The sequence below is a fragment of the Schistocerca gregaria genome, chromosome 1 (genome assembly GCF_023897955.1).
Source record: "Schistocerca gregaria isolate iqSchGreg1 chromosome 1, iqSchGreg1.2, whole genome shotgun sequence".
Lineage (NCBI taxonomy): Eukaryota > Metazoa > Arthropoda > Insecta > Orthoptera > Acrididae > Schistocerca > Schistocerca gregaria.
Window position 1 is genome coordinate 710,663,529 of NC_064920.1, and position 18,592 is coordinate 710,682,120.

General features: G+C 41.8%; 1 protein-coding gene across 2 annotated transcripts in view; it reads left to right on the plus strand.

Annotated features, from left to right (window-relative positions):
• Positions 1–18,592, plus strand: part of LOC126365821 (dosage compensation regulator) — a 187,832-nt gene that overhangs the window by 31,064 nt on the left and 138,176 nt on the right. For both annotated transcript variants that reach the window (XM_050008431.1, XM_050008442.1), the window contains one exon: positions 2,634–2,834. In XM_050008431.1, the coding sequence (XP_049864388.1) occupies positions 2,634–2,834 (201 nt within the window). The remainder of the gene's footprint in view (positions 1–2,633; positions 2,835–18,592) is intronic.

The window sequence follows — 18,592 nt, forward strand, 5'->3', positions numbered from 1 at the left end:
TCCCCTCTTTTTAATCCCCTCTCGACTCCCCTCTTTTTAATCCCCTCTCGAATCCCCTCTTTTTAATCCCCTCTCGACTCCCCTCTTTTTAATCCCCTCTCGACTCCCCTCTTTTTAATCCCCTCTCGACTCCCCTCTTTTTAATCCCCTTCGACACCCCTCTTTTTAATCCCCTTCGACTCCCCTCTTTTTCATTCCCTTCGACTCCCCTCTTTTTCATTCCCTTCGACACCCCTCTTTTCTATTCCCTTCGCTTCCCCTCCACACTTTTTCATTCTCATCCCCACCCCTCTTTTACCTTCCCCTCCTATCTTTTTGCTTCCCTTTTTTTTCTTCCCGTACCTTCTCTTTCTTCCCGTACCTTCTCTTTCATTTCCTCCCCCTCACTTTCACTATCCTCCCCCTCACTTTCACTTTCCTTCCCCTCTTTCGACTTTCCTTCCCCTCTCTTTCGACTTTCCTTCCCCCCCCCTCTTTCGACTTTCCTTCCCCCCCCCCCTCTTTCGACTTTCCTTCCCCCCCCCCCTCTTTCGACTTTCCTTCCCCCCCCCCTCTTTCGACTTTCCTTCCCCCCCCCTCTTTCGACTTTCCTTCCCCCCCCCTCTTTCGACTTTCCTTCCCCCCCTCTTTCGACTTTCCTTTCCCCCCCTCTTTCGACTTTCATTCCCCCCCCCCCCTCTTTCGACTTTCCTTCCCCCCCCCTCTTTCGACTTTCCTTTCCCCCCTCTTTCGACTTTCCTTTCCCCCCTCTTTCAACTTGTCCTCCCCTCTCTTTCTCTTCCTCCCCCTTTACCTTCCTCGACTCTCCTCCGCTCCCCGTGTTTCCTATCCTTCCCTGCCTATCTTTGCTTTACCTCCCCTCCCCTGCCGCTCTATTTCCTCTACTTCCCCTCCCCTGCCCCTCTATTTCCTCTACTTCCCCTCCCCTGCCCCTCTATTTCCTCTACTTCCCCTCCCCTGCCCCTCTATTTCCTCTACTTCCCCTCCCCTGCCCCTCTATTTCCTCTACTTCCCCTCCCCTGCCCCTCTATTTCCTCTACTTCCCCTCCCCTGCCCCTCTATTTCCTCTACTTCCCCTCTTTTTCCTCTACTTCGCCTCCTCTGCCCCTCTTTTCCTCTACTTCCCCTCCCCTGCCACTCCTTTTGCTTTGCGACCCCTCCCCCTCTTTTTCCTCTGCCTCCCCTCCCCTCCACTGCCCCTCTTTTTCCTCTACTTTCCCTCCACTGCCCCACTTTTTCCTCTACTTTCCCTCCACTGCCCCTCTTTTTCCTCTACTTTCCCTCCACTGCCCCTCTTTTTCCTCTACTTTCCCTCCACTGCCCCTCTTTTTCCTCTACTTTCCCTCCACTGCCCCTCTTTTTCCTCTACTTTCCCTCCACTGCCCCTCTTTTTCCTCTACTTCCCCTCCACTGCCCCTCTTTTTCCTCTACTTCCCCTCCCCTGCCCCTCTTTTTCCTCTACTTCCCCTCCCCTGGCCCTCTTTTCATTCCCTTGCCCCACCCCTTTTTGCCTCCCCCTTTCTCCCTTTAGTGATTAAACTTCCACAATTGATGAAATGTTCAGATATATTATGCCGGGTTTGAACGGATTTTGCTTAGACCCCAACATTTCGTCCCCATCTGTAGAAAAGGATGAAATATTGTGTTTTAATGTGAAATGAATTTAATTGTGATATTTGCGATGGTGAATGTTTTCATTTTGTACGTAAACTTCCTGCATTAATTTTTTGCCTCAAGGACACCTCACTTTAGAACACAAAATGTTGGTATACTCATAGAATTCTTTATTTCTCTTGATTTTTGTGATAAGCATGATTTATTTGTTGTGCAACATGCATGTCAGTTCACAATGCATGAGAAAATTAAGGAACCCAGAATACAGAAAATGATAAATATCTTACACCATAAGGCTGTCACTGACAAATGCTTAAATTCTAACAAAATCTACATGTGTGGTTTTTTACTGCATTCAGTTATATGCTAATATTTCCCCCCTTAAAACATTGCCAGATAACTTAGTTCTGAATATTACATACATAATAGGCCATCCTGCTTAGGTTTTCCGTGATTTCCCTAAATCGCTATAGGCAGATGCCGGGATGGTTCCTGTGAAAGGGCACAGCCGATTTCCTTCCCAATCCTTCCCTAACCCGAGCTTGCGCTCCGTCTCTAATGACTTTGTTGTCGACGGGACGTTAAACACTAACCACCACCACCTACATACATAATAAAAATCAAGGTTTTTCATTTTTCTTAAAGTTAGATGGTTTAAAAAGTTCGTTGTACTTTCTGAATTCACATTTTAATATTTCCAGTAAAGTAGAAACTACACACAGTATTGATTACCACAAAGTTAATTTGGTTGATGACATATAAACTACCAGAATCGTCATCAAAATTTATTTTGAATAGAAAATTAATGTATTCAAATATTAATGGGACACACTTTTATTGGTAAAGACATTTCAGAATAATTCTTTTAATTTCACATACCAGAAATACCATCTCCTTTTTTATTACTCATATGTCTTATTTCAAACACTCAATAATATAATGATGCTCTTCAATGAACTTAAATTTCATAATTTAATTTCGTTTTCTAATAGCTTTGACAATTTATTGATCAACTTTAGGTTGGCCTTCCTGCAGCAGCAGCAGCAGCTGCAGAGGTGAAGGAGGAGGCTGATGGACATAAGCAGCCTGCCGGTCCAGTTCACCAAGTTTTCCAGCCAGGAATGGGTCCAAGTGAGTTTGGAGAGGCTTACAGGCCTTACAACAGGGAAGGTCCTTTCACTGTAATTGACAGGATAGCTGAGCAGAAAAAAGTTGAAGAGGTGAGTTCATTTTCTTCATTGTCATGAAATAATTTTCAAGTGTCACAGATAATTTTATAAAAACCATTATTATTTTGACAAAAGTTTACAGCACACAGCTATTCTACACACATTGCAGTGAGTGATAATGTAATGATAGTTACTTAACAATGTGTGGTTACTATTGCGTGTGGAGGATAAAAAGACAAAGGATTTGCCAACTCGTGTGGAGCATGTGTCAGTTTCAAGTAAAAGAGGCCTCATATTAGAGGAGTTAATATATATGATGCTAAACAACAGTCTTAAAAGATTGTGAGGGTGCCACAGGCTAGGTTGTGCTGAGAAATAATATTACGAAAAAAATTTGATACACTGTGCCGTTTCCAAGCTGAAGTTGTTTAGCCACATCGGCAAATTCAAGTGGCTCTCCAGATACATGTAGTGTCAGGTGTTATCATAGCATAGATGATAGCATACTTGTCTTTTCAGCATCTGGTTCAGGTGTGATCCTTGTCTTCGTCCACTGTCGAATTTTTGTATCTTTTCTTGTTTGGTTTTAGAAAGCCAAGTACAGAACTTATTTGACGACGCTTTCTCTGACAGATTGCTTCTATCACAAGAGTACAGTCCACTATCCTACAATATCTGTCAGACCGTTAACAAGAATGGCTATTCAGAAAGCAAGTACAATGTGTTCTCCTGACAAATAGAAGATTACAGCACAAGGCAAACATAACATTAAGATTATATTCTTCGTTAAAGACCTATAAAGTCAACTGGCAACTTACATTTACAGTATTGGGTACAGACATTGCGACGGGTCAGGCTCTTATCGCGCAGTTTCCTTTCCCTGAAAGAAAATCCACCTACCTCGTTTCTTAGGTAGTTGCTGCACTCGCCTCTCCTGATAGCAGCTACTGGAAAAATTGCAGAAAAGCAGTGTTGAAGAAACTGCAATTTAATAGCCGCTCACCGGAGGCCGCGATACATGTTTGCTGAAATACAATCTATGAGCAATCTTCCTAAATAAATTGAGTTATTGGAATGGTAGTAATTGTTTACTCAAACGAGAACGCGAAGTTGGTAATTCTATTTAAGCTCTTTATTGTCTTTAAGCCTGATCATCAGCCCGCTAATCTACGTTTGAAGAAAGTTCAGTTCACAATTCTACCCACACTCAAACCCCGCCAGAATTAGCTTTCAAAGTTACGGAATTTACTTAACTGCAACACAGACGATTTTCTAACATACACGTTTGCAGTCGATGTTCAATAATAGTTCGTTTTTTAACGTTAATGCTCGCCATAAGCACTTAGTAAAAGTTTACGAAGTACCGCCACGCTTTTAATTATTAAAGTTACTCGCGTCTTTCGCGGAACGAAAAGTCACAACTCGCTCAAACTCACACTACGCGTTACTGGACTCTTCCAGTCTCAAATCGCACAGTACCGAACCGATGAAGCCGTTTTATGACTTCATTTTACACATTATTCGCGAGGACACATCAAGCATGTCTCTTCTCGATCACAGTTCCTTCGCGACTCCTCATCCACTCGCGACTCACTCTCCTAGTCTGCTAACCGTCCTCGCATCTCATTGGCTCACACATCACACAGCCAATCAGAATTAACTCTTTGGGTGCGCCTCGCGCCAAAATCTAGCACGCACCAGCCATGACTTCTGAATCATTTACGTCATGATTTCTTGTTACACAAAATTTACTGTATAATTTAACAAACCGAAAGGAAAACTAGACTTTACTTTATTTCCAGAAATTATTTAAATACTCGCGAACGTTCTGGCTGCTTGTACAATACCATACACTCTTGGACATCCGACATTCACTAAGATGGGGAACCACTGGCGACTCTGTTCCCACGGTTACATCGTCTGAACACTTGCGAGTTCCAACCTAGATTTTATACACTTGCAAAGAATGGCGAATGTCCCTCTTTCATTCACTCAGGCACACTCATTCACTCTCACCTACTCATATAAAATAACTGTTCACAAAAATTCAAAACATTTATGGTTTTAACAAAGTTATAGGTGAATTTCTAAAAGTAAAATTCTCAAAATAAATACAAAAGCACGGAAGGTGATTTTGTTTCATAGTTGGATGGTCACTGAAGGTGATCTATACATAATGGTATTTATTTAGACTCGAAAATTGTAGAAATTTGCGTTTTCTGTAAGATTTTTCTAATTTCCAAAATATGCAGGTTTCAAAGCTCAAATTTGGATGACTTATTTTTATTCATAACAGAAACTAGTATATTAACTTTTAATTTCCTCAGGTTCCTCAGTTAGAAGTTATTAAAGATGAAAGTTCCACGTTATACACGCGGCTAGTTAGCGCACAGGTCTTACATTCTCACGGTACAGACATGCCATATGGTCGTGACGTCAGACGAACGGACACCGGTAATCTGCCCGCTACAGCACATATGCTAATCTGATGGCTACTTTACAGTCTGTCTACATTTCACAGTAAATATTTGATAGAAAACTGTGCGCTCGCACTAGTTGCGACGCCACACACCTCCTGAGGAAACTAAATTTTTTCATTCATGACAAACTTTTAGTTTTCTAAAAAAATTTCTACTAAAGATTTACTCAAACAGCTATTTAACATTTATAGTTCCTGTACATCAATCATCCACTTATACCTAGGGCTGACGACCTACAAAACATCTTATATCTAAACATGCACTTTTATCATCATTCAAAAAAAAAAAATTTTCAGATTACAAAAATCTATTTACAAATTCCTGAAAGAGAAAACAAACCTAAATACTATCTTGATGTACGTCACACGCACACTAACACTACTATCGCTATGGTGAGCGTCACTTTTTTACCACTTACACTTAAGATTTTGATAGCACTCGTAGTTCGACCGGGTCCTGCTTGGGAGGTCCATTTCAAGTCTCGTGCTACCACCTCTGTTTACTTCGGCGCACCTGAAACATCAGCTGGCCTCAGTTCCCTTTCTAACTGCTACGTCTTAACCTACAGCAGCGATAAATGGCGCTATCTGCTTGACTCTAAAGTCTCATATTTTTGATAAAATTTACTTTACAGTATGTACAATTTTCAAAAAAATTTTTTTTTTTTTTTTTTTTTTTTTTTTTTTTTTTTTTTTTTTTTTAAGTGAAAAGTGGATTGACTTTCCTAATGCAGTACCGAAGTGGCACATTTACTCTTTAATTACTTCTTCATCTCATAATCAAACAAGTTATGGTTACATAAGAAATACTAAGAAAAACAATTCCTACAAATAGTTCACAAATACATAATAAATCTCCGCCAGCACTGGTGACTCTCCAGTTCCTGTACAATACACAACAATATAAAATATACACAAAATTATCAATATTACAATTCTGTCTCCAGGCAATCTCCTGTAGTCCTGTATCATAAATTAAACACTGAAAAATACATATTTACTTATTCATTTATCAACACTACAATCCTTATACTAATCTCTACGACAAACTTGGGGAGCTTTGTGTGTCTCTGGTCAAAAATGGAATCGATGTCATGGGTACTTTCCTCATCTCACATATCTGGAGTTACTTCAATTTCTTGTCAACACCAGGTTTTCTCTAGTCACATTCGGGTTTAATTTACAACTCTCATACTCATACTTCACACACTCAGGTTAGTATTTGTTAAAGCGTTTCCTACTAATCTGCGAAACCTCGTTACCTATACTTTCTAACATACATCCACCTCCTGAGTTACCAACGTCGCCTCAGCTCTGTTTACATTCGTAGCCTCACTTCCTTTTGTTTACAAACATCTCCTCTGTTTACCAACAAACGCCACCTCTGGTTACCAACATTAAGCTTTTTATTTACTCACCTTCGTAGCCTCACTTTTTCCTAATATCGAGCTAGCCAAACACTATGCTCATTCTTTCTCCTTTTCTCACATATTTCTCTTCATTTCACAGTCAGTCCTGCTGCACTGTCCCTTTAACTTAACTTCCTTTACCCCTTTGACAGTCAACCTTGTTGCACTGTACCTTTACTCATTTTACCACTAAATCACCTCCTGAGGCTCTGACTTCATTGAACAGACAGTTTTGCTGTACTGCTCCATTTCCTTTCCTAAACATTAGCTTAATGCTACGTCTTAACATATCGTTCTGTTACTTAACAAACAGCTTCAATGTTCGTCACCATATTTTCTGAGGCTCTTACATTTCTTAGTTATTTTACCTTTCTAAGGGCATTACTCACACCTTAGGCCAAACATTTACTTTACTGAGACTTATTACTTATCTGAGGTATCTTAATCCTTTTTGATTTTCTCTTACACTCATTCCTTACGCTTAACCTATACTGCACTGAGGTTCTTTCCTACTCATTACTTAAACACTTTATCACTTAAAAACTACGATAGAGAAGAAGGAAAGACGATAGAATTTTAGTTCTGAATGAAAGAAGAGGTAGGTTGACAATACGGAAAAGAAAGTGGAAGAAATATTGTCAAACGACTCGAGACCTAGTGCTCGTCACGCACTTAGCTCTGCAAAGAGTGCAAAGCTCTCTGAGGTATCTACTCACTCCTGGCCACGTCTCTCTTTTGAACATATCTTTTCAAATCCACAATGTTCCTAAGCCCTAACACCTTATGTGATTTCACAAACTCCAGTCTATAAGCATTTGGGTGAGGCTTCTCTACGATTCTAAATGGGCCCACGTACTCATCGGTAAACTTCTTTGTTTCTGACGTAAGTTTCTTAGATCTTTCCCTAGTTTTTACTAGCACTAGATCCCCTACCTGAAAACTAGTGGGATCAGCTCTTGCGTCATGCCTTCTCTTTCTTTCCAGGGCCTTCTTTCTTATATTAATACGTGCCAGTCTCTCCTTCTCTTCGATGGCTATGTCTGTGAGATTTGGAAACTCGACCAGGTCGAATAAAATATTATTCGGCCTAATGTCACACATTAGCTCTACTGGTGCATATCCTGTGGCTTCATGCTTCAGATGGTTTATTACTTCTTCGAAGTATTCAATATAATTGGCCCAAGCGGAGTGTTTTTTATGACAATATGTTCTACACAATCTGTTTAACTCCTTCATAATTCGCTCACACATGTTCCCTTGAGGAAAGTACGCGGAGATTTTTATGTGATCGATACCTCTCTGTTGTAAACATTCACTAAATTTCTTAGAGATAAACTGGGGCCCATTGTCTGACAATATTGCCTTTGGCACTCCTATCTTCCCAAAATAGTCCTTCTCCAACTTATTCACTAATACTTTAGAGTTGGCTTTCTTAATTGGGTAAAATTTTACGTACTTAGTAAACCCATCCACCATCACAAACACATATTCACATCCCCCTCTAGACACTGGTAGTGGACCAAATAAATCTACAGCTACTAAATCCAGCCGATTTTGTGGTTCTACTGAATACATCTGTCCTTGGATAGTTCTATTGTTGGCCCTAACTTTCTGGCAACGATCACAGGATTCTAATCGCTGTTGCACCCTTCTCCACATATTATCAAAAATTACCACTTCACTTAACTTAGCTATACATTTACGAGCGCCATAATGCCCATACTTACAATGTACGTAGTCTATAAGTGCATCTACATGTTGCTCCGGAAAACATATTTTCCAATTCTCCTCACTGTCTTTCCTGCGCCTAAATAAGACATCTTTATGCACTTTATAGTAGACCAGTAATTTTGGGTAGTCTGGATGACCTAATCTACTCTTTACTAATTTAATGTTGTCATCCTGGTTCTGTTCCCTCCGTAGGTTCTTACAAATGCGCTTAATTAAGCCATCGTCCTGGAGCTGCATGATGGCCAACATTACTTCATTATTATCGGTATTTCTTAAAGATTTCCCTTCTTGTCCTGTATCTTTCACACTTCTTGATAAGGCGTCCGCCACGATGTTCTCGGAACCCTTAATGTATATCATCTTATAATTAAATTGCTGTAAATACAGGGACCACCTTCTTAATCTAGCATGTTTTAGCTGACATGAGTCTAAATATGTAAGGGCACTATGGTCTGTGTAGATCCAAATTTCATGTCCTAAAAGGTACTTTTCAAATTTTTGCAGGCCGAAAATAACAGCTAATGCTTCAAGTTCAGATATACTATAATTTTTCTCGGATTGTTGCAATGACCTGCTCGCAAAGGCTATGGTCTTGTGGACTTCCTCTTCTCCTTCTTTTTCCAACTGAAATAGTTCAACTCCTAACCCGTAACCACAAGCATCAGATCCCAGACAAAATGGTTTCGAAAAATCGGGATGGTTCAAAATCTTACTATTAATAAGAGCTTCTTTCAATTCTTCAAACGCCTTCTGACACTCAGAAGTCCATTTATAAACTACATTTTTCTTTAAGAGTTCTCGCAGGCACGGTGCATTGAATAATTGTCCAGACACAAATTTTCTATAAAACCCAAACAAACCAAACATCCCCTTTAATGCTTTACGTGTTGTAGGTGCAGCATAATCCCTTATTGCTCTAATCTTTTCTGGATCCGGCATGATACCATCGCCACTCACTATGTGCCCCAAGAATTTAATTTCTTTCTTCACAAATTCAGTTTTGTCTAGCTTCAATTTCATACCCCCCAATTTTATGGCCCTCAATACTTCATCCAATAACATACAGTGTTCCTCCCACGTTGGTGTCGATATCAAAACGTCGTCTACATACACTGTAATTCTTCTTAGTAGATGGTCCCCTAATACCTGCGACATAGCTCTTACAAAGGCACATACACTTATATTTAAACCAAACGGCACCACCTTATACTGATAACATCTACCTTCGAATAAGAATGCCGTGTACTTTCTTGATTCCTTTGCTAACGGTAGGTTCCAATATCCACAGGTCACATCCATGGATGTAAAGAACTTAGCACCTTTAAACTTTTGTAGCAGTTCTTCAATATTCTCCGGACGGTCACTCTCAGGTAGTACTATTTTGTTTAATGCTCGAGCATCCAACACTAGTCTAATTGAGCCATCCTTCTTAGGAACTATGACTAGCGGGTTATTGTACACACTAACAGCCCTTTCAATAATTCCCCACTCTAACATATTTTGAATTAAGTCACGTACTGCCTCCTTATGTACTTCTGGGATTGCAAATGGTTTTTTGAAGAAATGAGCGTCTTTCTGCACTGTCAAAAAACACTCATAATCCTTTACTAGCCCTGGTTGATCTGAGAAAACCTCGGCATGTTTGACTAGTATTTGTCTTAAATCGTTTTTCCTTGCTTCATCAATATCAATTAATTCTAGTAATTTCTCCTCGATCCTATTTCTGACACTCACAAGCTCAGACGGATCCTCTACTTTTTTGCCACCGTACTCATTATAGCCCTCCAAGAATTTCTCTGTTTTACAAATACATATAGGAAAATCATTCTGCTCAGGATCCTCACATAGCTGCTTACCGATGAAAGGTATAGTAATTAGTTTACCCTTAATTTTTACCATAACATCATTGGTAGAAAAATTCACCCATCCTTCATATTTATTCAAAAAGTCAGCCCCCACCAATATGTCTACACTCAGTCCATTTATAACTAAGAAGTTCTGTCTTATTTCTACTTCCTTAAATGCTATGGGTAGAAACACTTCCTGTTTTACTGTCTTCTTAGTCTTACCGGTTGCTACTACAATGTTCAAGCCACTTACTGGCATCTTAACAATCTGTTTACTGTTAGGGAGTTCATTTACCAAGTTCTGGGATACTGCACAGACTTCCGATCCAGTATCTATCAAACATTTAACTGGTTCATTTAATACTCTTAGCTCTACTATCGGTTGCCCTAAGTACTCTTTATTTATTTTGGGTTCTGCTTCCTCCAATAAATCTTGCACAATTTCTCTCCTTTCGAAGCCTGTCTTTTGGGTGGCAATCACATTCACACTTACAGGGTTTATTTCATGCTTATTATCACCCTCAATTCTAGTGGCAGCTCCTATTAGCCTATCCACTATTGCTAAGTCAAAACATTTTTCCAATGTTTCCCCCTCTTTCTCATTAACCTCCTTTTCTACGACCCTATCCAAGGCGTCGTCATTAACCTCTACCTCCTCCTCTAATCTATCCTCTTCTTCGTAACTATCTACAACATCAATTATCTTATCAAGCACAGTCACAACCCTGCCATTATTACTGTTCTCACCCCTATCCGACAGCTCTTCATTAGTTTTACTGTGCATAATGTCTTTCTGATTATTACCCTTATAACTAGTACTTAGTTCTTCAATAAGTGGCTTCTTATGATTATTCTTACAGTTAATTGGTTCATTAACCTCCACTTGACTTAAAGCTACTATCTCTGTCTGTTTTACGTTATCCTCCCTAAATTTTGTAGCAACACCATTTATGTTAGGTGGTCGTTCAGGCTGCTTTCTTATGAATGGTTTTGCCAGCGGATTTAACTTTAAACGCTGTTGCCTACGATCGCCAGCACACTCGTAGACAATTAATGGTTTTCCGAGCGCGGTGCGTCATCACTATGCCTCCAGCTGACCGCCTCACCTCCTGACATCTGTCGGCCGCTGTCATACTGCTCGCGTTCATTGAACCTGTTAACATATGTTCTTCCTCTACCACGTGAACTGCCACGGTATCCGCCGCCTCTCTGAACACCCATCCTATTAATGTTTACATCCGCGCGATTGTCATTCTGCCTAGCAGGCGGGCGATGCTCCCTCCTCATGTTTTCTTCTTCTTTTTGGACGGATTCAACCCTTTCTAAATACTGTACGAACTTGTCAATGTTATCTCGGGGCGCAGATATGATCTTAGTTTTCCAGTTCCACGGTAGCTTATTTTCTACCCCTAATATGATCTGTTCTGTTTCTAACTTATTACTAAGGTAGGACAGAGTTGTTACCCACCTTTGAACAAATCGTTTGATGCCCTCTCTCTTGGGGTCATACTTCTCTCCCGACCAGAACCGATTAAGAACATCCATCTGCTTTCTCTTTCCCCAGTATTCCTCAAAGAACGCTAATTTAAATTCTGACAATTTCGCGTATTTTTCAGAGGCTAAATTCCCCCATACTCTGGCCTCTCCCATCAAATTTGAAGTGATAAAGCCTATCTTTTGTTTATCGCTCCATACTTTCGGCAAAACGTCTTCAAAATCGTTCCAAAATTCTCTGGGGTGCATGTTCTTACTTGGGTCAAATTTTAAAAACTGTCTGTGGGTAACATACGCAACCTCGGTAGATTCAATTATTCCACTGGAAATTATACTACCACTATGGTTAGAAACACACTGTTCTACTTTGGTTAGTCTGCATTCATGCCCACAAAGTTGCTCATTCACACTTTCACTGAAATGGCTTATGTGAGTCTCTAAATTATTGACCTTATTTACAACTTGCTCTCCAAGTTTCTCACACCGAATTTTGGTATCATTTACTTTACATTCTAAGGCGGCATGATTAATTTCATTGGAATTCTCTACCACTTTTATGTGCTCACATACTTTATCTAATTCTGCATCAACATGGGATTTAAATTGCTGTTGATCCTCAGTAACCTGTTCGATTCGTGTCGTCAATTCACTTTGCACTTGAACAATATTTTCTGTACATTCTAGTTTAACCTGCTGTATTTCAACATTTACTTTACTACTGAGCACTGCTAAATCTTGCTTCCAACAGTCTCTGAGATCGGATATTTTGGAATCTAAATCAGCGCCCATTTTAGTCATCTCATTACTTAAATCAGATCCTAATTTAGACATTTTTGAATCCATTTTACTTGACATATTAGTTTCCATTTGTGACATATTAGTTTCCAATTTTGATATACTGGAATCCATCTTACTTGACATATTGGAATCCAACACGTTCATCTTAGTTAATAGATTCATCAGCATACTGGCGACATTATCCTTCGCCCCCTCATTTGCTGATACAATGTCCCTATTAACATTAACTACCGGCATGGGTAACTGTAACTCACTGGGCACTGACATATTTGGATCTGACTCCAAACTATAATTAACATAGGATGAATCAGTCAAACTACTACTGAAATTGGGTTGAGACACGTCTAAACTAAAATTCATGGGGTCATTTTCCCCTGTCTCCATCCCACTATCACAACTTAGTTCCGCCTTTTTGTCACTTGGTTGAAACTCAGCCATTTTTCTCAGTTTGACTCCACAAACACACAAAGTTTTCAAAAGCACTGTACTTAACTTTGTGCTTCGGCGTGCTGCGTTGCTGCTAGATGAAACTGCGGGTCCGTTCACCATACACTGCAATGCTGTACCAGTTTCCGGGCCCCCGCTCGAATCAGCGCTGCCAACTGCCACTGCTGTCGTCGCCTCTGCGTAGTCTCCGTAGCTCGTCGTCTGCCAGACGCCGTCGTAGACTGCTATTCCAATCGGCGCGTAGTCACCGAAAAATTCTTCCGTTCCGTACAACACATTACAGTTCACGGACACTTTCACTGTCCTTCCTATTCACGTGGCGATATCAATTTGTACGCTACACAGTTCCTACACATAGCGAGCACTTCTGTATTGTCCGGTAATTGTCACTACTGTTTTTTTTGAAATTCACTGGAATTTACTATTTTTATTTCCCGGCCGATGCACCACTTGCGACGGGTCAGGCTCTTATCGCGCAGTTTCCTTTCCCTGAAAGAAAATCCACCTACCTCGTTTCTTAGGTAGTTGCTGCACTCGCCTCTCCTGATAGCAGCTACTGGAAAAATTGCAGAAAAGCAGTGTTGAAGAAACTGCAATTTAATAGCCGCTCACCGGAGGCCGCGATACATGTTTGCTGAAATACAATCTATGAGCAATCTTCCTAAATAAATTGAGTTATTGGAATGGTAGTAATTGTTTACTCAAACGAGAACGCGAAGTTGGTAATTCTATTTAAGCTCTTTATTGTCTTTAAGCCTGATCATCAGCCCGCTAATCTACGTTTGAAGAAAGTTCAGTTCACAATTCTACCCACACTCAAACCCCGCCAGAATTAGCTTTCAAAGTTACGGAATTTACTTAACTGCAACACAGACGATTTTCTAACATACACGTTTGCAGTCGATGTTCAATAATAGTTCGTTTTTTAACGTTAATGCTCGCCATAAGCACTTAGTAAAAGTTTACGAAGTACCGCCACGCTTTTAATTATTAAAGTTACTCGCGTCTTTCGCGGAACGAAAAGTCACAACTCGCTCAAACTCACACTACGCGTTACTGGACTCTTCCAGTCTCAAATCGCACAGTACCGAACCGATGAAGCCGTTTTATGACTTCATTTTACACATTATTCGCGAGGACACATCAAGCATGTCTCTTCTCGATCACAGTTCCTTCGCGACTCCTCATCCACTCGCGACTCACTCTCCTAGTCTGCTAACCGTCCTCGCATCTCATTGGCTCACACATCACACAGCCAATCAGAATTAACTCTTTGGGTGCGCCTCGCGCCAAAATCTAGCACGCACCAGCCATGACTTCTGAATCATTTACGTCATGATTTCTTGTTACACAAAATTTACTGTATAATTTAACAAACCGAAAGGAAAACTAGACTTTACTTTATTTCCAGAAATTATTTAAATACTCGCGAACGTTCTGGCTGCTTGTACAATACCATACACTCTTGGACATCCGACATTCACTAAGATGGGGAACCACTGGCGACTCTGTTCCCACGGTTACATCGTCTGAACACTTGCGAGTTCCAACCTAGATTTTATACACTTGCAAAGAATGGCGAATGTCCCTCTTTCATTCACTCAGGCACACTCATTCACTCTCACCTACTCATATAAAATAACTGTTCACAAAAATTCAAAACATTTATGGTTTTAACAAAGTTATAGGTGAATTTCTAAAAGTAAAATTCTCAAAATAAATACAAAAGCACGGAAGGTGATTTTGTTTCATAGTTGGATGGTCACTGAAGGTGATCTATACATAATGGTATTTATTTAGACTCGAAAATTGTAGAAATTTGCGTTTTCTGTAAGATTTTTCTAATTTCCAAAATATGCAGGTTTCAAAGCTCAAATTTGGATGACTTATTTTTATTCATAACAGAAACTAGTATATTAACTTTTAATTTCCTCAGGTTCCTCAGTTAGAAGTTATTAAAGATGAAAGTTCCACGTTATACACGCGGCTAGTTAGCGCACAGGTCTTACATTCTCACGGTACAGACATGCCATATGGTCGTGACGTCAGACGAACGGACACCGGTAATCTGCCCGCTACAGCACATATGCTAATCTGATGGCTACTTTACAGTCTGTCTACATTTCACAGTAAATATTTGATAGAAAACTGTGCGCTCGCACTAGTTGCGACGCCACACGACATGACTCCCAGTACATATGCCACACAAAACACTTCTAACAGATGAGTAGTGCATCTGTGAACAATATGGTTTGCAGAAACACCCATCTCACCCACTACCACATCCCAACCACTGATTATGACAGTCACTTTCCAAAGCAAGGTACACTCCATCTGCAATTCCCTTGGAGAAGAAGGGATGTGATCCAGAGTCCACATAAATGACAACCCACAGATTCAGCTGAATGTAAAAAAAAAAAAAAAAAAAAAAAAAAAAAAAATTACTGGAATAGTGCTTGGCAATGACACTCACCAGGGTAATATCCAGAGTGATTGCATCAACTGTTATTTGTTCTTAGATCAGACTTAGCTTGATGCTTCAACAGAACATGAACATAGAGATGATGATGATGTTGTTGTGCAACTGTATAGAAAATTGAGTGTAAATAAGATATAGACATGGAAGTTACGTATCTCGAAATAGAAATGTAGCTTGTTATTAAAATACAGTCAGAAATATCTATGAAAAATACATTTCAGAACTATAAATTCCAATGAAAACAAATTAAAGAAGTCATTGAGTCAATGGGTTTAGACAGGTACAGGTAATAGTCACTAGTTCTCTACCAGTAGTCCATGTTAAGTGTTACTGAGGTAACTTTAAATCATTTCATTACGTCAGTGAAATGAGATAAGTGAAATGAGTCTCCTTATTCAAGATCAAATCAAAACTTGAAAAAGAAGAAAATAGCAGTTATTCACTGTGCATTGGTCTTTTAATTTCACAGTCTGTAGTGAACTGGTTATCAAAAGTTATAAGAGGAAAAAAATTTTCCAAAAATTAACTCGAGCCAGTGGTTCTCTGCTACAAATATATGAGTTTCAATAAAAATATGTTATGGTCTTCAGTCCAGAGACTGGTTTAATGCAACTCTCCATGCTACTCTATCCTGTGCAAGCTTCATCATCTCCCAGTACCTACTGCAACCTACATCCTTCTGAATCTGCCTAGTGTATTCATCTCTTGGTCTCCCTCTACAATTTTTACCCTCCACACTGCCCTCCCTCCCCCACGCCCCCCCTCTCCCCCTGCGGGTCCGGGGGTTAGAATAGGCCCGAGGTATTCCTGCCTGTCGTAAGAGGCGACTAAAAGGAGTCCCTCCCCCCTCAAGGGGGTAGTTAGCGCCTGCGTCCGGAGACGGACGGTTTCACGACTTATATTTGCGTTCATTTTGGTTTTTCACTTCTTCTTGTTTCTTCCTTCCTTTGGTTGGTTCCTTTCTTTGTTCTTCTCCATCTCACTGTCTTACTTACTCTTCTCCTTGCCTTCTTCTCCTTGCCTTCTTCTCCTTGCCTTCTTCTCCTTGCCTTCTTCTCCTTGCCTTCTTCTCCTTGCCTTCTTCTCCTTGCTTGCCTTCTTCTCCTTGCTTGCCTTCTTCTCCTTGCTTGCCTTCTTCTCCTTGCTTGCCTTCTTCTCCTTGCTTGCCTTCTTCTCCTTGCTTGCCTTCTTCTCCTTGCTTGCCTTCTTCTCCTTGCTTGCCTTCTTCTCCTTGCTTGCCTTCTTCTCCTTGCTTGCCTTCTTCTCCTTGCTTGCCTTCTTCTCCTTGCTTGCCTTCTTCTCCTTGCTTGCCTTCTTCTCCTTGCTTGCCTTCTTCTCCTTGCTTGCCTTCTTCTCCTTGCTTGCCTTCTTCTCCTTGCTTGCCCTCTTCTCCTTGCTTGCCCTCTTCTCCTTGCTTGCCCTCTTCTCCTTGCTTGCCCTCTTCTCCTTGCTTGCCCTCTTCTCCTTGCTTGCCCTCTTCTCCTTGCTTGCCCTCTTCTCCTTGCTTGCCCTCTTCTCCTTGCTTGCCCTCTTCTCCTTGCTTGCCCTCTTCTCCTTGCTTGCCCTCTTCTCCTTGCTTGCCCTCTTCTCCTTGCTTGCCCTCTTCTCCTTGCTTGCCCTCTTCTCCTTGCTTGCCCTCTTCTCCTTGCTTGCCCTCTTCTCCTTGCTTGCCCTCTTCTCCTTGCTTGCCCTCTTCTCCTTGCTTGCCCTCTTCTCCTTGCTTGCCCTCTTCTCCTTGCTTGCCCTCTTCTCCTTGCTTGCCCTCTTCTCCTTGCTTGCCCTCTTCTCCTTGCTTGCCCTCTTCTCCTTGCTTGCCCTCTTCTCCTTGCTTGCCCTCTTCTCCTTGCTTGCCCTCTTCTCCTTGCTTGCCCTCTTCTCCTTGCTTGCCCTCTTCTCCTTGCTTGCCCTCTTCTCCTTGCTTGCCCTCTTCTCCTTGCTTGCCCTCTTCTCCTTGCTTGCCCTCTTCTCCTTGCTTGCCCTCTTCTCCTTGCTTGCCCTCTTCTCCTTGCTTGCCCTCTTCTCCTTGCTTGCCCTCTTCTCCTTGCTTGCCCTCTTCTCCTTGCTTGCCCTCTTCTCCTTGCTTGCCCTCTTCTCCTTGCTTGCCCTCTTCTCCTTGCTTGCCCTCTTCTCCTTGCTTGCCCTCTTCTCCTTGCTTGCCCTCTTCTCCTTGCTTGCCCTCTTCTCCTTGCTTGCCCTCTTCTCCTTGCTTGCCCTCTTCTCCTTGCTTGCCCTCTTCTCCTTGCTTGCCCTCTTCTCCTTGCTTGCCCTCTTCTCCTTGCTTGCCCTCTTCTCCTTGCTTGCCCTCTTCTCCTTGCTTGCCCTCTTCTCCTTGCTTGCCCTCTTCTCCTTGCTTGCCCTCTTCTCCCTGCCCTCTTCTCCCTGCCTTCTTCTCCCTGCCTTCTTCTCCTTGCCTTCTCTGGTCTCCGCCTCGGTGTTTGAGACAGTCTGTCCTTTCTTTCCCTCTCTCCTTTCTTTTTCTTCTTCCTTCCTCCCTGTGCGTGCCTGAAGGCCAACCCACGCATTCGTACGCGTAGCAGGTGACGGGGTAACGCGTAATTCCTCGCCCTGGGTAGACAAGTAAGGCATGCACATAACCCCTGGTAAAGGCCAGGCCCAGGGAGGGGTGATTGCCTGAGCTGACACCTTCCGACCATGCCGATTGGTCCCTCCGTCCGTTTCTCGGGAGGTGTGACCTGAGGTGTGAACAATCACCTAAGGCGGGAGTGCCCTCTGAGTGGGTCCCCACAAGGAAGGAGCGCGCCATCGGAGACGCTGGCAGTCATGGGGGATTCCTCCGCAATGGATTTCTCTTCTTCTTCTTCTTCCCTCTCGACTTCTGCCCACAAACGAAAACTTGACCAGCCACCAGTGACAAAAGTACTACCGCCTGCCCCACAGTTCCTCGTAGTTTCTCGATCTGAGGACAGAAAGGATTTTTCCTCTGTCAACCCTTTCGTTATCCAGAAGGGCGTAGATGCCATAGCTGGATCTGTCAAGTCTTGTACCAGGTTGCGTAATGGTACCTTGTTACTAGAAACTGAGAGCGCCTTTCAGGCACAAAAACTGCTTCGGGCCACACTCCTGTACACGTTCCCTGTCCGGGTGGAGGCTCACCGCACTTTGAA